Source organism: Scyliorhinus torazame, chromosome 21 (assembly GCF_047496885.1).
Source record: "Scyliorhinus torazame isolate Kashiwa2021f chromosome 21, sScyTor2.1, whole genome shotgun sequence".
Taxonomy (NCBI): Eukaryota; Metazoa; Chordata; class Chondrichthyes; order Carcharhiniformes; family Scyliorhinidae; genus Scyliorhinus; species Scyliorhinus torazame.
In genome coordinates this window covers 63208665-63230626 of record NC_092727.1, presented here as the reverse complement: position 1 = coordinate 63230626, position 21962 = coordinate 63208665, and the positions used below count along the sequence as shown (strand labels likewise).

Below are 21962 nucleotides of genomic sequence, written 5' to 3'. Positions count from 1 at the left end.
AAGGCAAATTTTACCCTCTCCAATTTAATGAACCCTGCCATGTCGCTGATCCAGGCTTCCACACTTGGGGGCCTCGCATCCTTCCACTGTAGCAGAATCCTCCGCCGGGCTACCAGAGACGCAAAGGCCAGAATACCGGCCTCTTTCGCCTCCTGCACTCCCGGCTCGCCCGATACCCCAAATAGACCGAGCCCCCAGCTCGGCTTAGCCTGGGTATTTACCACCTTAGACACCGTCCTTGCAACGCCCCTCCAGAACCCATCCAGCGCTGGGCATGCCCAGAACATGTGGGCGTGATTTTCTGGGCTCCCCGAACACCTCACACACCTGTCCTCTACTCCAAAAAACCGACTCAGCCTTGTCCCAGTCATGTGCGCCCTGTGCAGAAACTTAAATTGTATCAGGCTAAGCCTGGTGCAAGAGGAGGAAGAATTTACCCTACCCAGGGCGTTCGCCCACGTACCCTCATCTATCTCCTCCCCCAGCTCCTCCTCCCATTCACCTTTCAGCTCCTCCACCGAGGCCTCCTCCTCCTCCTGCATCTCCTGATAGATCGCCGAGACCTTGCCTTCTCCAACCCACACCCCGAGAGCACCCTAGCCTGGATCCTACCTGCTGGCAGCAGCTGAAATTCCCTCACCTGCCGTCTTACAAATACCCTTACCCGCATGTACCTGAAGGCATTTCCAGGGTAAGCCTGAATTTTTCCTCCAAAGCCCCAAGGCTCGCAAACGTCCCATCTATAAACAGGTCCCCCATACTTCTAATACCTGCCCTGTGCCAGCTCAGAAACCCCCTATCCATTCTCCCCGGGACAAACCGATGGTTCTCTCGGATCGGGGACCACACCGAAGCCTCTGCCTCCTCCCTGTGGCGTCTCCACTGCCCCCAAATTTTGAGGGTCGCCGCCACCACTGGACTCATGGTGTACCTTGTCGGCGGGAGCGGCAGCTGTGCCGTCACCAGCGCTCTCAGGCTCGTGCCCACACAGGACGCCATCTCCTGCCTCTTCCACACCGCCCCCTCCCCCTCCATTACCCACTTGCGTATCATCGCCACATTGGCAGCCCAGTAGTACCACACAGATTAGGCAACGCTAGCCCTCCCCTGTCCCTGCTCCGTTCCAGAAACACCCTTCTCACCCTCGGGGTCTTTTTTGCCCATACAAACCCCATGATGCTCCTGCTGACCCACTTAAAAAAGACCTTAGGGATCAGGATGGGCAAGCGCTGGAATATAAAAAGGAACCTCGGGAGCACCGTCATCTTCACCGACTGTACCCTGCCCGCCAGGGAGAGTGGCAGCATATCCCACCTTTTAAACTCCTCCTTCATCTGCTCCACCAGCCTCGTCAAGTTGAGCTTGTGTAGGGCCCCCCCCAGCTCCTGGCCACCTGGATCCCGAGATACCGGAAACTCCTTTCGGCCCTCTTCAGTGGAAGCTCGTCTATCCCCCTTCCCTGGTCGCCTGGGTGTATCACGAATAGCTCGCTCTTCCCCATGTTGAGCTTATACCCGGAAAAGTCTCCAAACTCCCTGAGGATCCGCATCACCTCCGGCATCCCCCCCACTGGGTCTGCCACATACAGTAACAGGTCGTCGGCATACAGCGGTACCCGGTGTTCCTTCCGCGCCCTCCCCCCGCACCAGCCCCCTCCCGTTCCTGGACTCCCTCAGAGCAATCGCCAAAGGCTCAATTGCCAACGCAAATAGCAGGGGGGACAGGGGGCACCCTTGCCTCGTCCCCCGGTACAGCCAAAAGTATTCCGACCTCCTCCGATTTGTGGCCACACTCGCCACCCGGGCTTCGTACAGTAACCTAACCCAACTAACGAACCCCTCCCCGAACCTGAACCTCCTCAACACTTCCCACAGGTACCCCCACTCCACCCTATCGAAGGCCTGCTCCGCATCCATAGCCGCCACTATCTCCTCGTCCCTCTCCACTGCAGGCATCATGATTACATTTAGGAGCATCAGCACATTGGTGTTTAGCTGCCTTCCCTTCACAAAACCCGTCTGGTCCTCGTGGATCACCCCCGGGACACAGTCCTCAATTCTGGTAGCCAACACCTTCGCTAACAGCTTCGCATCCACGTTGAGGAGCGAGATTGGCCTATACGACCCACACTGTAAAGGGTCCTTCTCCCGCTTCAAGATCACCGAGATCAGCGCCCTGGACATCATCAGGGGTAGCTCGCCCCCTCCCTCGCCTCATTAAAAGTCCTCACTAGTAGTGGGCCCAACAGGTCCATATACTTCCTGTAAAATTCCACCGGGAACCCATCTGGCCCCGGTGCCTTCCCCGCCTGCATACACCCCAGCCCCTTAGCTCCTCCAGCCCTACTGGTGCCCCAAGCCCCGCCACCTGCCCCTCCTCTACCCTCGGGAACCTCAGCCGGTTCAGAAAACGACGCATCCCCCCCCCCCGCATCCCCCCCTCAAACGTCGGGGGCTCAGACCTATACAGCCCCTCATAGAAGTCTCTAAATACCCCATTTACCGCACTCCGCACCGTGCTCCCCCCTTTATCCCTTACTCCCCCAATCTCCCTCGCTGCCTCCCGCTTCCGAAGCTGGTGTGCCAGCATCCGGCTAGCCTTCTCCCCATATTCATACACCGCCCCTTGCGCCTTCCTCCACTGCACCTCCGCCTTCTTGGTAGTCAACAGGTCGAACTCGGCCTGGAGGCTTCGTCGCTCCTTGAGTAGTCCCTCCTCGGGGATCTCTGCATACCTCCTATCCACCTTTAAAATCTCCCCCACCAGCCTCTCCCTCTCTCTCCTCTCCTTCCCCTCCTTGTGGGCCCTAGTGGAGATTAGTTCTCCCCTAATCACCACCTTCAGCGCTTCCCAGGCCTTGCTAAAGTCCATGTGGACAACATCGACCGCACTGCCCTCATCTACCTGCTACCATGGGCAGGAGTCAGACATTATTGAATGATGCTGTGCACCAGAGCTCATCGCAAAGCTCTGCGATGGGTTGTCATCATCCTCCATCCCATGGGCCAGACCCGCTGCGCGATATTGTGGAGGATGCAGCAGGCCACCACAATGTGGGAGACCCTCCTAGCGCTATACTGGAGGGCCGCTCCTTCGCAATGCAAACACCTGAACCACATCTTCAGGATGCCGAAGCACCGCTCGATCACACCCCTGGTTGCTGCATGGGATTAGTTGTAGCGGGTCTACATGTCGGTCTGTGGCCTCCGAATAAGCGTCATCAGCCACGTCCACAGTGGATAACCCCTGCCACTGAGGTACCAACCCCTCCAGCCGGGGGAACGCCTCAAAGAGATCAGGAACCGTCAAGTGTGCCAGGATGAAGGTGTCATGCACACTGCCCAGGTACCAGGCGCATCTCATGGTCACACATCAGCTGCACGTTCATCAAGTGGAACCCATTTCTGTTTGTGAAGACCGGACTGTCATGTGTAAGTGCTCTTGGGTGGCACGGTAGCACAGTGGTTAGCACTGTTACTTCACAGCGCCGGGGTCCTAGGTTCAATTCTGGCTTGGGATACTGTCTGTGCAGCGTCTGCACGTTCTCCCCGTGTTTGCGTGGGTTACCTCCGGGCTCTGAATTCTCCCTCTGTGTATCCGAACAGGCGCCGGAGTGTGGCACGTAGGGACTTTTCACAGTAACTTCAATGCAGTGTTAATGTAAGCCGACTTGTGACAATAAACATTATTATTATATGTTATTATTCATAGGGGAATGCATCCCGTCGATCACCCCTTGGACCAGAGCATCAGAGCCGCTGTCATCTTGACGGCCACCAGAGTGGATGTCCTCCCCCATTCCCCCGTGGTGCCAGGTGTGCCATGATCTGGAAGATATGGCTGTCCCCCTGCTCAGCTGGAGTCTTCGGCAAGTTCGGTCTGGCAAGTCATCAAATGACAGGCGCTGCCAGTACACACAAGGCCTCATGCCATGCCTCCTTTGCACCTCCTCCCCCTTGGCCGGTTGAGCGGACAGCCCTCCATCCTCACCGGCTGCCTCCTGTTCCTCTGAGGCAAACTCGGCTGCTGCAGTGTCCTCCTCTTCAAGCAGCTCCATCTTGTAAAGCCGCAGTGCATCCCCAGGTCTGCGGCGACTAGGAGGAAGGCCACCATTGCTGGTTGCATTGCAATATCGATTGTCTGCAGGGGGTGAAAGGCTGACATGTTAGCATGGTACATACCCCCATGGCCAACCAGGTCCAAAGGGCTACATGGTGACCCCGGTTGGCACTGCGGACTCTGCCCCAGCATCCCCCGACACCTCCATCACACCACCCCTGGCATCGTGCGGGCATCTGGCCTGGGTTCCCGACCTTGCTGCCAGGAGTACTGTCGACTGGCGCTGCCCGTATCAGCGGTGTGCTCTGCGGACCCCATCCAACACCCCCCCCTGCCTTAGGAGCTACTGTGGCCTTTGCCCTTGGGTGGATCACATGCTGCTTCACCAGTGGGTGGCGGCCAGTTTTGGGTGGTGGTGGTGGTGTTGGTATGGCGAAGAATGGGGGGCAATGGGTGCAGGGTGGTATGACGGAGGGTAGGGGCTGGGTTGCAGGGGCTGGTGGGGTGGAGTGTGGGGGCTGGGCATCCATATGGCTCGTGCCAATGTGTAGAACCACGGACCATGGAGTGCACAGCAAGGTGGCTGCCTTGCAGGCCACGGCAATGGCGGTGCATGCCTGGATACCATAGTCCCATGGTCGGTTGCCCTGGCCCCACAACCCATCCCTTGCCCGCCCCCCCTCCCCACCACCACCCCCGCCAAACTGGCCAGTGTCAAAACCGGCAGCCCATGATCGTGCATTTGCATCTCCTACCTCCTCTCTCTTCCTCATCAGCCACAGTGCCTGTTTCCCGATTTTTTAAAGCACAAGTGAACGTTGCCATTGGGCAGAGGACCGCGGAGACCTCAGAGAATACTGGTTTTGGCCCGCTAATGATCTGCAAACAGCGTTTACTGTACGTGCAGAGTGGAATACATTGATGCCGCTGCTGAGGCACTGGAGAATTGGGATTTAGGGTGAACCAGCGGCCGCCACTATTTCGGTGTCAAGACCGATTCTCCGCCTAAACGTCTTTCCCGATTTCAGCATCAGCCGACAGAGAATCTCACCCCTATTCTTTGTTCCTTTCACTTCCTGGAACTTTGTTCGGCCCAATCCCTGAATTCTGGGGTTTTCTTTTCTTTAGCTTCTGGGACTGGCTTTCTGTCCCTCTGTATTGTCTTGACTGTTCTCGCAGTTTGAGTGCTTCTTGCCTCTGGGTTACCTGGTTCCAAACTGAAACTCAAATGACTCTATTGTTCAGTGTAGGCCTCTAGTTACTAAGCAACAGCTTACTTATAGTTAAACTCTGTATTTGGTTTACATTGTAAAACATTCATTACAATGCGGGCATCTGAACCCACAGACTTTCAGGCTACTTTTTAACTTGAAGTTAAACTGAAGTTTTAACACTTTCTTAGGTCATAAATGTAGAAACATGCTTAAACATAAAACTATAGCTTATTCCTAACACCCACACAACAAATATAAGTTACTTAAACTGTCTCTATTTCCAAACTGATTTTACTGCAGTGATTTTAATTTTACAGCAGTGATTTTACTGCAGTGATTTTACCGTAATGATTTTAATTTTACAGCAGTGATTTTACCGCAGTGATTTTAATTTTACAGCAGTGATTTTACCGCAGTGATTTTAATTTTACAGCAGTGATTTTGCAGCAGTGATTTTACCGCAGTGATTTTAATTTTACAGCAGTGATTTTGCCGCAGTGATTTTAATTTTACAGCAGTGATTTTGCAGCGCTCTGGGATGTCGCGGTGGTGCACTGCCTGTTTTAGTTTTTGTTAAGCTGCTTTTGTAGAATCTGTTGGTTATACTGTGTCCCTTTGTCTCAATTAGATAAATCCGCTGGGCTGGAAGCTGGTATTGGCTGTACTTTGACTGTGATACTCACCCTTGCTGTGCTGGGTGTGTGCTTCTGGAAGAGAGGTAGATTACGCAATATCTAATATCTGTTCTTTGCAACCATGTGCACTAACCAATTATCGTCTGTCTTCCACAAAACTAATCATCTCAAACTACCTGCCATTGGATCCCTAAAGGCAGCAAATGATAGGGATTATAAACAAGGGGCGGCATGGTAGCACATGGTAGCACAGCTGCTTCACAGCACCAGGATCCCTGGTTCAATGCCGGCCTCGGATACCTGTCTGTGTGGAGTTTGCACTTTCTTCCTGTGTCTGCCATGGATTTCCTCCGGGTGCTCCGGTTTCCTCCCACAATCCAAAGATGTGCAAAGATTGGCAATGCTAACTTGCACCCTTGTGTCCAAAAGGTTTGGAGGGGTTACTGGGTTTGGGGGATAGGGTGGGGTGCTCTTTCAGAGGGTTGGTGCAGATTTGATGGCCCAAATGGCCTTCTTCTGCGCAGTAGGGATTCTATGAAAAGGAGAATTAATTAAGGGAAATGGCAATTATAATACATAATTCTTCAGGTACTGCCCTCTCCCTTTCAAACCTGCTGTCTTGACTCACCTCTTAAAATGTACAACCTTAACTCCATTGTACTTACAAACTACACCTCATTCTTCAAACTCTATTTGACCTTCAAAGATGCCCCGTGTTTGACATCTTTGGTCACACTATCTTCTTCCAATACCTTACATTTTTGACCAGTTAGGTGCACAGCCAACATAGAATTTTCAGCAATGTCGTCTATTCCCTTCCCCGCACTGTTATTTATGGAATCACATAATACTCGATCCTTACTCCTTTCTATCAACATGCTATCTCTGGGTAACATTGCCTGAAGCTACATGGTCAGGTTATACTTGTATGCCAGTTCTACCTCACCTTGACCTCTCTCGATCCCTTCACTGCCTGTGTTTTCCAACTACTTGGTGAATCTCCAGTCCTCAACGAATCAGCTCTTTCACTTAAATATTGGGGAGACAAAATCACTGCCCTCATAGAATCATAGAATTTGCAGTCCAGGAGAAGGCCATTCGGCCCATTGAGCCTGCACCGGCCCTTGGAAAGAGCATCCTACTTAAGCCTACACCTAGACCCTATCCCCGTAACCCAGTAACCCCACCTAAACTTTTTTTTTTGGGACATTAGGCAATTTAGCATGGCCAATCCATCGAACCTGCACATCTTTGGACTATGGGAGGAAACCAGGGGACCCGGAGGAAACTCACGCAGACACGGGGAGAACGTGCAGACTTCGCACAGACAGTGAGCCAAGCCGGGAATCGAACCTGGGATCCTGGAGCTGTGAAGCGACAGTGCTAACCACTGTGCTAACCTTCCACCCTCATGCCTCCCCCACTACTTCACCTCCACTCTGATGGAAATAACTATCGGTTCCATCCCCATACTGTCCACTTTTGGTGGCTGATGTGTCTGTAACCTTATTTTACACTGAATTGATTTTTAGACCACAAAATATTCCCGTTTTGCAAAAATGCTTTTGTCAACCAGTAACAAAGTCCATTTATTGATGAACTGTGTTTGCTATCTTCAGAATCAACTCTTCCATTGCCCTTCTAGTCAAACTCGCATCTTCCAGTCTGCATAATTTAAGTAGGTCTGACATTTTGGTGCTGCACCCTAGGTCACCAAAAATCCAGACCACTCTTTAGCCCCACCAGTTCACCAGCAATACTTTAGCCCCACCAGTTCACCACCAAGACTTTAGCCCCAGCAGTTCATTACCAAGACTTTAACCCCACCAGTTCACCACCAACACTTTAGCCCCACCAGTTCACCACCAAGACTTTAGCCCCACCAGTTCACCACCAAGACTTTAGCCCCAGCAGTTCATTACCAAGACTTTAACCCCACCAGTTCACCACCAACACTTTAGCCCCACCAGTTCACCACCAACACTTTAGCCCCACCAGTTTACCACCAAGACTTTAGCCCCACCAGTTCACCACCAAGACTTTAGCCCCACCAGTTCACCACCAAGACATTAGCCCCAGCAGTTCATCACCAAGACTTTAGCCCCAGCAGTTCACCACCAAGACTTCGAAAGAATCAGATCTTCCATGACCTTCACCTTCTCTCTGTACCTTCTCTAAGTAGAACACCTCTTGAATATATGTGCATTCCTCCAAACGACCCTGTTGTGCGTCCCCCACTTTCTTTACACCGTTAGTAGTTACGCCTTCGGTCTTTAAGATTTGACTTCTGTTCGTCAGACTTGGTGGGCGGGATTCTCCGGTCGGCGATGCCAAAATCGCATTTGGGGATCGGCCGGAGAATCCCTATTCACGCCAAAATCGGGGGCAGCACCACTTTTGTGATGCTCCGCTCCCTAAAAGACGGAGTGCTCTAGGAGTACGCCGCACACCGTATGGACGGCCTCAGGATGTCACCTGGCGCTGTCCCCGATGCTCTGCCCCCCGATGGGCCAAGTCCCCGACGGCATGGGTCACTCGTGCTATTTATTTTGTGGACCCTGCGTGGTGGCTGTGGAATGAATCGAGCGCCACCATGGGCAGGGGGGGCTTTGGCGGGGCCTGGGGGCACTGGTGGGGGGTGGTTCGGGTGTGGTGCGGGGAGTTACTGGGGGACAGTATTTGGCAGGCCGGGTCTGTGCGTGGCCGGCGCCATGTTCACGGCGTGGCCGCCACCGTGCGCATGTGCGGCCACGGACTCTCTGGCCATATCCGCAGGCCAAGCCGGGGGCTTTACGCTGCACGGCTGCTAGCCCCCTCCACCGAACAGAGGATCAGTGCAGCTGATGCCCAGTTTTCTCTGGCATAAAACTCCAATGTTCCCACGTTGGCATCAGCACTTAGTCCCGGTGCCTTTGCTATTTCATGCCCTGTAGTACTTTGTGATAGGGAATATTTTTAATAGCGCATATAATCTTTTCTGCTTCTTTACTTTTCTCATGTTCCTGTTTTATATGCCAGTAATCATCTCCAGCTGTGTAATATTTACTATTTCTTCGCAGGAATATCAAAAAGCAGAAAGGAAATGAGGTGAGTACATTGAGGATTGAATTTGAAACATTTTACTGAGCAAACTCAGCTGAAAAATATCCAATTGTGAACCGAGAGACACAGGTGACCTTATTATCATCTACCCTTCAGATTAATAAGGTTCCCAGCATGGCAGGGTAGACATATTAAAGGTAGAATGGACATTATTATTCAGAATATTAAAAACACATAACAGTAACAGTTACGATAAAACATTTTAATATTTTAGCTGGAGAATCTGCAAATGTCTCAGCTTTGAAATTGGGGGTGCGATGTCATGGCCGTGTTGCGTCCGATCCATGTGAGACGGTTAGATTGCAGGAGAGGCCAAAATCGGGATCTGCGCCAGGCGCCATCCGTTTCCAATCGAACTGGCCCACTCCTGTTGGCGGGTTCCGGATCATGCCTAGACGTGGCGAGGTTCCAATTGACACCAATTGAGGCCAATCTCCATATCATTAATGGGACGGAGGCCCTATCGAACGACCTCCCAAGATCTAACCGACTACCCAGCTGAAGGTCACGTGGCCGCCGTTTAGCACACCTATTTAAAAATCGGAAGCTGGCACAATGGCTGCTGAGGAGATCGGTGGAGGGGAGTAACCATCTTTAAAATCGGGAAGTCAGCCTGGAGGTCTGGAGCTGTTGCCCCAGTGCTCGATGGGGGTGGGAAGTCCCCGGAGGGGGTGGGCCTGTGTGGTGAACCACTGTAATAGGAGGTGTAAGGTAGGACCGGCACTACAGGTTCGCCGGTAGCTCCTGCCGGCTGGCTCCGCCCACGGAGAACTGTATAAATATGTATGACCTCCAGTGCCCTGCCATTTCGCCAGCTGCAGCAGGAGGCCACACATCTGACTGTAATAAAGTTGTACCCAACTTTAGTCTTTGTGCAATTGATCGTGCATCACCCTGGGTTGGAGGAGCTCGGGGCTCAGGACACACTGGTCCTAAAGGCCACCCCCAGGATCATGTATACCCATAACAGGGGCAACAAAAGCTGCTCCCCATCCGTCCCACCAAACACCCTTGGGGAGAGCTTTGTCCATGGTAATATGGTGAAAGTCACTTTAACTCCCGGTGACCGCAAGCAGCCTCTGGTCGCACATCTGAAGGCTATTGTTATCAGGGAACTAGCAGTGTTAGTTAAATGAACTCCTGAGTGGAATCCCGTGGGTACATGTGCTATGTCGCAGGCGAGTGTTATTGACTAGCATTCCAATCAATCAGTCAGGCCTGGATACTTTGCCTGAACCCTGAGGCTTTCAATACCAGAGGCAGCAGCCAACGATCAAACATCTTGGAGCTGGGCTGCAACACGGGGGATATTCCTGCAGTGTGTGTGTGGATCAGGGAGAGAACCTCAGCCCGGTCCAAGTAAAGTTCCTGGCCGCGGTCTGAGTTCCAAGGCCCCTGCTGTGTCCGGGTGTGCGTGTGCAGGGTGAGGTGTACCCCACCATAGAGTCATAGAGCCATAGATGTTTACAGCATGGAAACAGGCCCTTCGGCCCAGCTTGTCCACGCCGCTCAGTTTCTATCACAAAGCTAGTCCCGCTTGCCCACATTTGGCCCATAACCCTCTATACCCACCCTGACGATGTAACTGCCAAACTGCTTTTTAAAAGACAGCCGCCTTGTCCGGTGTCTGGCTGTCTGACCTGTCACCTGCATCACAACTTACTGTAGTGGATAAGTTGTGAGAAGATATTCTGAGGGACAGGATCTACAGGCATTTGGACAGGCAAAGGCTAATTAGGGAAAGTCAGCACGGCTTTGTGAGGGGAAAGTCATGTCTCACTAATTTGATTGAGTATTTTGAAGGGGTAACCAAGAAGGTAGATGAGGGCAGTGCAGTCGATGTTGTCTCTATGGATTTTCGCAAGTCCTTTGACAAGATACCGCATGGTACGTTGTTGCAAAAGCTTAAATCTCACGGAATCCAGGGTGAGGTAGCTAATTGGATACAAAATTGGCTTGGCGACCGAAGCCAAAGGGTGGTTGTGGAGGGTTGTTTTTCAAACTGGTGGCCTGTGACCAGCGGTGTACATCAGGGATCAGTGCTGGGTCCACTGTTATTTGTTATATATATCTAAATAATTTGGATGAGAATGTAGGAGGCATGGCTAGTGAGTTTACAGATGACACCAAGATTGGTGGCATAGTGGATAGTGAAGAAGGTTATATAAGATTGCAACAGAATCTTGACCAGTTGGGCCAGTTGGCCAATGAAAGGCAGATGGAGTTTAATTTGGATAAATGTGAAGTGATGTGTCTTGGTAGATCAAATCAGGGCAGGACCTACTCAGTTAATGGTAGGGAGTTGGGGAGAGTTACAGAACAAAAAGATTGAGGGGTGCAGGTTCATAGCTCCTTGCAGGGTGGTGAAGAAGGCATTCAGCATGCTTGGTTTTATTGGTCAGAAGATTGAATACAGGAGTTGGGATATCTTGCTGAACTTGTACAAGACATTGGTAAGACCATGCATAGAATACTGTGTTCAGTTCTGGTCAGCCTGTTATAGGAAGGATATTGTTAAACTAGAAAGAGTGCAGAAGAGATTTATGAGGATGCTACCAGGACTTGATGGTCAGAGTTAAAAGGAGGGGCTGGATTGGCTGGGCCTTTTTTCCCTGGAGCGTAGGAGGCTTAGGGGCGATTTTATATAGAGGTCTATAAAATAGATAAGCATAGATAAGGTAGATAGTCGACATCTTTTCCCAAAGACAGAGGAGTCTAGAACTAGAAGGCATAGGTTTAAGGTGAGATTGGAGAGATACAAAAGAGACCAGAGGGGAAATGTCTTCACACACAGGGTGAGCATCTGTGTCATGTCCTTGCGGACTTGGAACTGCATGGAGGTTGAGGATCCCTGAACGTCTACGCTTCGGGTTCGTTCCAGGGCTCGAGCGGTAATTTGTGCGGCATTTCACAATCTGCAGCCCACAAGTGTTCTGTATCCATGAAGTCACAGATGCCCTGTATACCCGGGCAGCTGGCTATATAAACTTTGAGCTGAGCCAAGCCCATCAAGATGCCCGGATAGCAGGATTGTCCTCCATCGCCCGGAGGTAATTGATGGCATGCATGTCACCTTGCATGCACTGGGGTGCCAGGGTGCCTTTCATCAACAGGAAAGGGTTGCACTCCCTAAATGTTCAACCCCTGTGCAACACCACCTCTGGATCATGCACTTGCATGCATACTTCCCAGGGAGCGCCACAACATCCTGGGATACTCAGAGGTCCCTGGTGTCTTTGAGGACCACCCCAGGATGACGGGTTGGCACTTGGGTGATAAGTGGTACCCGCTGAGGTCCTGGTTAATTACAGCAATACGGAGGCTGGAGACCAGAGATAACAAGGCCATGTTGCCACCCATGTTGTCATTGAGCGGTGCATCGGACTGCTCAAAATGTGGTTCCGATGCCTCGACTGCCCTGGTGGTGGACTGCAGTATATGCCCCAGAGGGTCTCCTACTTTGTGGTGGTCAGTTGTGCCCTCCACATCCTAGCACAGCAGTGGGGCGACATGCTGGAGGTGGAGGAAGAGGGACGGAGGGGCAGCTGAAGTGAGCTCCAGAGGCCCTTGCATCATCTGGCTCTGCCAACCCTGGCGGTTCCCCATTGTCTGTAGCATGGTATTGTTGCCCTCAGCGATACTCCTCTCTGACTGTGCCTCGGTGATGCCCACCTGAGACTGGAACATGCTCCACAACGCCTCGGCAAAGTCCACATGCATCTGGGACCCCATGCCTGGGCCATGCTGTCGAGTCACCCATGGCCGACACTGACTGAGCAACGCCTTGGACACCACCACTCATGATGCTGACCTTCTGCTGGCTCGTTATATGTGCAACAATCTTTGATGTGTTATTTTTCCATAGACTGATACAATTCCCAATATTTACACTTTTCCCATTCCATATTGAACCTCCTTCTAAAATGATAATATGAACTCTTCAGCAAAACTTGAATGAACTAAGTACTGGAATATATTTTACTTCAGCCCATCAATTTAATCAATCATGGTTGAGCCATTTGTAATTGATTGGCCCATAGCTTATTTCATGGAGGATAAATGTCAATGGTGCCAGAGAGGCCCGGCCAACCACACACATGTTTGGGCCTGTCCCAGACTTGCAAGGTTCTGGACAGTCTTCTCCGAAGCAATGTCCAAGATGGTGAGGGTGGAGCCGTGCCCAAGAGTGGCGATCTTCGGGGTATCCGAACAGCCAGAGCTACACATGGGGAAGAGGGCCGGCGCCCGAGCTTTCGCTCCCTAATCGCACGCCGGAGAATCCTTCTCAGCTGGCGATCAGCAGCACCACCCACAGCTGCGGACTGGCTGGCAGACCCGGCAGAATTCCTCCACTTGGAGAAGATCAAATACACCATTCAAGGGTTGAAAGAAGCTCCCTCAAAGCATGGGGACAATTCATCGGCCTCTTCCAAGACCTGTTTGAAGCCACCAGGGAAAAAAGTGAGAGATGGGAGAAGACAGAAACACACAACTCTGAGGGAGGGGGGGGGGAGGAAGAGGGGAGGGAACTCAGGGGAACTACAGGGAGAAACACCGAGGGAGGGGAAGGGGGCAGAAGGCCCCCCCCTTCCAAACTCGCAAGGCAGGCAGCAGAAAACCTAAAGGGAAGGGGGGGAATGGGAGAATAGGAGCCAAGGGGCAGTACACCCTGAACGGAAAGGGGGTTGCAGGGAGAAGGGAAAGGGGGGAGGAAGACAGACAATATCAATATGTATATAAGAACCATGTGTGCTGTAAATATTAAAAGTAAAGTGTTACAGTATATAAATTGAAAATGTCTTTAAAATATATATTTTTAAAAAGGATACACTTGGATTAATCTGGGATAGTCAGTATGGATTTGTTGGGGGAATGTCGTGTTTGACAAATTTAATGAAATTTGCTAATTGATGTAACCAGGAGTGTTGACGAGGGTAATACATTTGGTGTGGTCTATATGAACTTCAGCAAGGCTTTTGATAAGATCCCTCATGGCAGACTGGTCGAAAAAGTAAGGGCTCATGGGATCTAAGGCAAAGTGGCAATTGGATCAAAAATTGGCTGAGAGGTAGGAAGCAGAGGGTGATGGCACAGGGATATTTCTGTGACTGGCAGTCTGTTTCTAGTGGGGTTCCGCAGGGCTCGGGGCTGGGGCCTTTGCTATTTGTGATGTCCTTAATGATTTGGACTAAATGTAGAAGTCTGTGGATGACTGATAGGGTTGTAAAAAACAAGGATAGTCATAGGCTGCAGGAGGATATCAATGAATTGTTCAGGTGGGTAGAGAATGGCAAATGGAATTCAACGCAAAATGTGAGGTAATACACTGGGTGGGGGGGGGGGTGGCAAGCTAACAAGGATAATTATTACGCCATGAATGGCTGGACCCTGTAAAGTACTGAAGATCAGAGTGACCTTGGAGTGCATATCCATAGATCCCTGGAGATGGCAGAGCAGGTTGATAAGATGGTTAAGAAAGCATATGGGATACTTGCATTTATTGGCCCAGGTATGGAATACAAGAGCAAGGAGGCCATGCTGGATCTCTATCAAACAGTTGATTGGACACAACTGGAGTACTGCGTGCATTCTGGTCACCGCATTATAGAAAGGCTGTGATTGCACTGGAAGGGAGCAGAGAAGATTTGCTAGGATGGAGGGTCTGAACTATGAAGAAATATCATCTGGGGCTGTTTTCCTTGGAGCAGCGAAGACTGGGAACATAACTGATAGAGGCGCATGAGATTCTGAGGGACAGAGATCGAATGGATAAGAAAGCACTTTTCCATTAGTAGAAAACAAAGATAAGCCCCTTAAACATCACTTGCGTATCTGCTCCCACCAGCTCCTCCAGCACCGATTTCCAGGAACCTACTCCCCTCTGGGTAAAAAAACTTCCCTCGCACATCTCTAATCTTTGCGCCTCGCACCATAAAACTATGTCCCCTAGTAATTGACTCTTCCACCCTGGGAAAAGCTTCTGACTTGAGAAACCAACTATCACCATGCAAGCCCCATACAATCAACGAGAGCAACCTCCTATACAACGGCCTCCAGTAATTCTGCAGCCTCCCTAGTAAGTGCTCGTTCTGGTGCCGATTAGTACTCCTTTTATAGATGGAAACCTGGTGGAAAGGCTTCTGTAGGGAGCTGAAGAGGTGAGTAGCCACCTTTGTTCGTAGACAAAGGGCATGGGGGTGCTAGTTTTGCTACCCCAGTGCTCAGCGGAGGTGGGGACCCTCCACAGGGGCAGGCCGCCATGAGTGGGGGGAGGTGCTGGGGGGGCAACCGGGGGGGGGGGGGGACTGCTCACAGCACCACCATGCCAATCCTGGATAGTGTTTAACCATTCTGGAGCAACCCTTGTTGCCCATCTGCCCCACCGATCACCCATACCCCCCACCAACTGCTGAGGCCGAAGGCTGCGAGGCCGAAGGCTATTGCTGATACGGAATTGGCAATCATGGTTACGTGAGCACTTTACAGATGCCAAGTGGATAACCATGGGCCATGTAGCATATGGAAGTCATTGCCTAGCATTCCAATAAAATCTTCAAACCCGGACACTGTGCTTGAACACTGTGGGAAGCAACATCACACACACAACAGCCAACATCCGAACATCCAGCGGATGGGACACAGCTCTGGGGACATGTCCAAGGCTGGAGGATGGGTGAGCACCACGGAGGTGGAATTCCTGGAGATATGCCTGGATCTGGAGGTCGGTCCGCATTGCAGAAGAAAGTGACAGAGGCCCATAATGGTTTGTGCAAAAAGGAATTTAATGTGCTGTACAATACCCCACTCCCAGTGGTGCCGCCACCCAAACCCCCTCCCTAACCCCCCAATTCCTCTCCCCTCTCCCGGTGTCCTCAGTGATCCTCAACGTGCCTTACCCTCCTAGCTCTACCACTACATCTACGTGTTTCCCAGGATGCACATCTGAGGAGGAGGTAGCCAGCCTTCGGTTTCCCTGACGGGAGTCCTTTGGCAGATTTGGGGCCAGAGGGCCTCAGCTCACTTGTCAGCGGCATAGCCATGCCACCCTGTCCCGTCTGCTGGCTGCAAGACTCTGCCTCATCAGAGGGGTAGAACGTGGGGAACAGATAGCCCCCATTGCCACTCCATGTGATGGATCCGAGTTGGCATTCAGCGCTCCCTCCTCCCGGTCGCTGCCCTTAGTGCCCTGGGGTCCACCTTGGGTCGGAGGGGGAGCTGGTTCATGCCCCAGCTGCCCCTGCATTATCAGGCTCTGCCAGCCCTGGAGGCTCCCCATGGTCTGCACCATTGTGTAAATGCTCTCAGTGATGATCCTCAGTGACTGGGACATGCTCTGCAGTGCCTCAGCCATGTCCACCTGCGACTGGGACAAGCCCTGCAGCATTTCGGCCATGTCCATGTTCCGCAGAACCAGCTGGCAGCTACCGCCATCTCAGTGTTGCCTTGTGACTCAATCTCCGGGACCCTCGGGAGAGCATCCCTCCTGGCCTCCACTGCGTCCAGAAGCCTCCCTAGGTCAGCATCCCCGAATGTTGGGGCTGTTCTCCTCGGTGCCATTGTTACGAACTGGATGGGGTTAGCTGAGCAAAGTGCTGCTCGACCTTGTTAGCAGGGGGCTGGCGAGCGCGCTCCCGGTGAATCAGCTGGCGAGCCGGCATTCGAGAAGGGAAACCTGTGGGGCATCATTAAGTAGACCAATTAATGTTGAATTGCATTGCTGGGAACCCCGCGGCATTTCCCGCTCACTAACTCACTGAGAAATATTTCCGGAGAATCACACCGATATTCCAAGCGTGGCATAACTAAGGTTCTAAAAAGCAGCAACATGACTTGCCCATGCCCCGCCGATGAAGGCAAGCATGTTGTATGCCTTCTTGACCATATTCTCCACCTGCATTGCCACTTTCAGTGATCTATGGACCTGTACACCCAGATCTCTCTGTCAATCAATACTCTTAAGAGTTCTGCCATTTACTGTATATTTGCCACCTGTATCAGACCTTCCAAAATGCATGATCTCACATTTCTCCACATTAAACTTCATCTGTCACCTCTCCGCCCAAGTTTCAAACTGATCTATATCCTGCTGTATCCTCTGACAGTTCTCTTGGCCATTTGCAATCCCTCCAACCTTTGTGTTGTCTGCAAACTTAAGAATCAGACCAGTAACATTTTCGTCCGAATCATTTATATATACTACAAACAGCAAAGGTCCCAGGACTGATCCCTGCAAATACCACGAGTCACAGCCCTCCATTCAGAAAAGCACCCTCCACTACTACCCTCTGCCTTCTATGACCGAGCCAGTTCTGTAACCATCTTGCCATCTCACCTCTGATCCCGTGCTGTTACTTCTGTACCAGTCTGCCATGAGGGACTTTTTTTTTTACAGCACAGGAACAGGCCCTTCGGCCCTCCCAGCCTCTACCACCTCCGCTGGCAATGCGTTCCAGGAACCCACCACCTTCTGTGTAAAAAAACTTTCCACGCACATCTCCTTTAAACTTACCCTGAAATCGGGACCCCTTGTAATTGACACCCCCACTCTTGGAAAAAGCTTGTTGCTATCCACCCTGTCCATACCTCTCATAATTTTGTAGACCTCAATCAGGTCCCCCCCCTCAACCTCCATCTTTCCAACAAAAACAATCGTAATCTACTCAACCTTTCTTCACAGCTAGCACACGCCATACCAGTGTTATGGGCGAGGCGTTTTCAGAACCCCAAAATGTATTATGGAGTTCAACCAACCTCTCCCTTTAATGCATTTGTTGCTTTTCCTAGCACACGGCTTATTCCCTAGGTGTGGGATTACAATTATGGACATGTGGGTTTTTAAACAAAAAACACTGTTTATTCCACAAACTCAACTTAACATCTTAAATAAACATTGGATCTCTTAACACCCCTTATTTCAAAGATAACTCAGAAAATATTGCAACAGTAAATAATTCCTCAAAATGTTCCTTCAAACTTCCAAGAGACTTAACACCTTTAAACAGAATCACATCAGGTTAAAGGCTTTACAATTATGAGTTTAAATCACCCAAATGTTCCAGAGATAGTCTATCGTGGCAGAGATCCCATTCACTTCAAACACACCCAGCTCTTTTCCTCCAAACTGGAGCTCTCTGGAAACACCCACACACACACAAGCTCTTTTTCCAACTGCAAAACTAAACTGCAAAATGGCTGATCTGAGCTCAGCTCCACCCACTCTCTGACATCACTGTTTTCTTAAAGGTACATTGCTGAAACATCCATGTCTGAAAGGTACTCTCACATGATACCAGGCAACATCCTGGTGAACCTCCTCTGCACCCTCTCTAAAGCATCCACATCCTTCTGGTAATGTGGCGATCAGAACTGCACACAGTATTCCAAATGTGGCCTAACCAAAGTCCTATGCAACTGTAATATGACCTGCCGACTCTTGTACTCAATACCCCATCCGATGAAGGCAAGCATGCTGTATGCCTTCTTGACCACTCTATCGACCTGCGTTGCCACCTTCAGGGTATAATAGACCTGAACTCCCAGATCTCTCTGTACATCAATTTTCCCCAGGACTCTTCCATTGACCGTATAGTCCGCTCTTGAATTAGATCTTCCAAAATGCACCATCTCATATTTGCCTGGATTGAACTCCATCTGCCATTTCTCTGTCCAACTCTCCAATCTATCTATATTTTGCTGTATTCTCTGACAGTCCTCCTCGCTATCTGCAACTCCACCAATCTTAGTATCATCTGCAAACTTGCTAATCAGACCACCTATACCTTCGTCCAGATCATTTATGTTTATCACAAACAACAGTGGTCCGAGCACGGATCCCTGTGGAACACCACTAGTCACCTTTCTCCATTTTGAGACACTCCCTTCCACCACTACACTCTGTCTCCTGTTGCCCAGCCAGTTCTTTATCCATCTAGCTAGTACAACCTGAACCCCATACGACTTCACTTTTTCCATCAACCTGCCATGGGAAACTTTATCAAACGCCTTACTGAAGTCCATGTATATGACATCTACAGCCCTTCCCTCATCAATTAACTTGTCACTTCCTCAAAGAATTCTATTAGGTTTGTAAGACATGACCTTCCCTGCACAAACCCATGCTGCCTATCACTGATTAGTCTATTTTCTTCCAAATGTAAATAGATCCTATCCCTCAGTATCTTCTCCAACAGTTTGCCTACCACTGACGTCAAGCTCACAGGTCTATAATTCCCTGGATTATCCCTGCTACCCTTCTTAAACAAAGGGACAACATTAGCTCTTCTCCAATCCTCCGGGACCTCACCCGTGCTCAAGGATGCTGCAAAGATATCTGTTAACGCCCCAGCTATTTCGTCCCTCGCTTCCCTCAGTAACCTGGGATAGATCCCATCCGGACCTGGGGCCTTGTCCACCTTAATGTCTTTTAGAATACCCAAAACGTCCCCCTTCCTTATGCCGACTTGACCTCGAGTATTTAAACATCCATCCCTAGCCTCAACATCTGTCATGTCCCTCTCCTTGATGAATACCGATGCAAAGTACTCATTAAGAATCTCACCCATTTCCTCTGACGCCTACTTTCCCGATATTCCTCCAAAGCTTCTTCAGTTTTAAGTTGCCTAGATCTTATGTCTGCTTCCTTTTTCATCTCAGCTAGTCTCACAATTCCACCCGCCATCCACGGTTCCCTAATCTTGCCATTTTTATCCCTAATTTTCACAGGGACATATCTGTCCTGCACTCTAATCAACCTTTCCTTAAAAGATCCCACATTTCAAATGTGGATTTACCCTTAAACAGCTGCTCCCAATCCACATTCCTTCGCTCCTGCCGAATTTTGTTATACTTGGCCTTTCCCCAATTTAGCACTCTTCCTTTAGGACCACTCTCGAGTTTGTCCATGAGTATTCTAAAACTTACGGAATTGTGATCGCTATTCCCAAAGTAATCACCGACTGAAACTTCAACCACCTGGCTGGGATCATTCCCCAATACCAGGTCCAGTATGGCCCCTTCCCGAGTTGGACTATTTACATACTGGTCTAAAAAACTCTCCTGGATGCTCCTTACAAATTCTGCTCCATCTACGTCTTCAACACTACATGAGTCCCATTCAATGTTGGGGAAGTTAAAATCTCCCGTCACAACCACCCTATTGCTCCTACATTTTTCTATAATCTGTCTAAATATTTGTACCTCCACTTCACGCTCGCTTTTGGGAGGCCTGTAGTAAAGTACCAACAATGTTACTGCATCCTTCCTATTTCTTAGCTCTACCCATATTGCCTCAGTGCTCAAATCCTCCATCGTGCCCTCCTTAGTCACAGCTGTGATATCGTCTCTGACCAGTAATGCACTCCTCCACCCCTTTTACCTTGCTCTCTATCCCTTCTGAAGCATCTAAAACCTGGGATATTTAGTTGCCAGTCTTGCCCTTCCCTCAACCAAGTCTCAGTAATACCAATAACATCATATTCCCAGGTACAAATCCAAGCCCTAAGTTAATCTGCCTTACCTGCTACATTCTCGCATTCAAACAAATGCACCTCAGACCACCTGTCCCTTTGCGTTCATCATCTCTTCCCTGTCTACTCTTCCCCTTAGTCACATTGAGTTTATTATCTAGTACCTTACTGGCTTTAGTTGCTGCCTCTTTACTGACCTCTAACTTCCTAACCTGGTTCCCACCCCACTGCCACATTAGTTTAAAAACCTCCCCAACAGTGTTAGCAAAAGCACCCCCTAGGACATTGGTTCCAGTCCTGCCCAGGTGTAGACCGTCTGATTTGTAATGGCCCCACCGCCCCCAGAACCAGTTCCAATGTCCCAAAAATCTGAACCCCTTCCTCCTGCACCATCTCTCAAGCCACGTATTCATTCTGACTATTCTTGAATTTCTACTCTGTCTCGTGGCACTGGTAGCAATCCTGAGATTGCTACCTTTGAGGTCCTATACTTTAACTTATCTCCTAACTCCCTAAATTCTGATTGTAGGACCTCATCCCATTTTTTACCTATCTCGTTGGTGCCTATATGCACCACGGCAACTGGCTGTTCACCCTCCCCCTTCAGTATGTCTTGCAGCTGATCTGAGACATCCCTGACCTGTGCGCCCGGGAGGCAACATACCATTCGGGAGTCTCGTTTTCGACCACAGAAACGCCTGTCTACTCCCCTTATGATTCAATCCCCTGTGACTATAGCCCTGCCAGTCTTTTTCCCACCCTTCTGTGCAGCAGAGCCAGCCACGGTGCCATGAGCCTGGCTACTACTGCCTTCTCCTGGTGAGTCATCTCCCCCAACAGTATCCAAAACGGTATACCTGTTTTGTAGGGAGATGACCGCAGGGGACACCTGCACTGCCTTCCTGCTCTTTCTCTGCCTTTTGGTCACCCATTCCCAGTCTCCCTCACCAATCCTAATCTGCGGTGTGACCAACTCACTGAACGTGCTATCCACAACCTCCTCAGCATCGCGGATACTCCAAAGTGAGTCCATCCGCAGCTCCAGAACCGTCATGCGGTCTAACAGGAGCTGTAGCTGGACACACTTCCCGCACATGAAGGAGTCAGGGGCATCGGCCGCATCCCTGAACTCCCACATTGAGCACGAGGAGCATAACACGGGTCTGGGATCTCCTGCCATTTTTACACTTTACCTTAACTGATTACAAATATAATATCAAATGATGAATAAGTGAACAGAATAAAGATTTTACTTACCAATCACAATACTTACCAACACACGAAGAGTTACATTTCTCCCAGCTACTGCTAATTGGAGAATTTTCCTTACCAGCCAATCAGGTCACTGCTTCGCTGTGATGTTACTCTTCAAGGTAAGTTTTTTAAGTTTTTGAAGAGGAAAACTTACCTTCCCGACAGACCCCTGGCCACTGCTCCCAGCGAAACTCTGAAGGCCGCTTCTCCAGCAGCTGTGTCCCCGCCTCTCT

The 21962-nt window shown here is 50.4% G+C and overlaps 1 protein-coding gene across 1 annotated transcript in view; it reads left to right on the top strand.

Annotated features, from left to right (window-relative positions):
- LOC140398321 (Fc receptor-like protein 5) overlaps positions 1–21962 on the top strand; it is a 293198-nt gene that overhangs the window by 181847 nt on the left and 89389 nt on the right. The window contains exons 10-11 of the mRNA XM_072486879.1: positions 5902–5991; positions 8968–8995. Coding sequence (XP_072342980.1) covers positions 5902–5991; positions 8968–8995 — 118 coding nt within the window. The remainder of the gene's footprint in view (positions 1–5901; positions 5992–8967; positions 8996–21962) is intronic.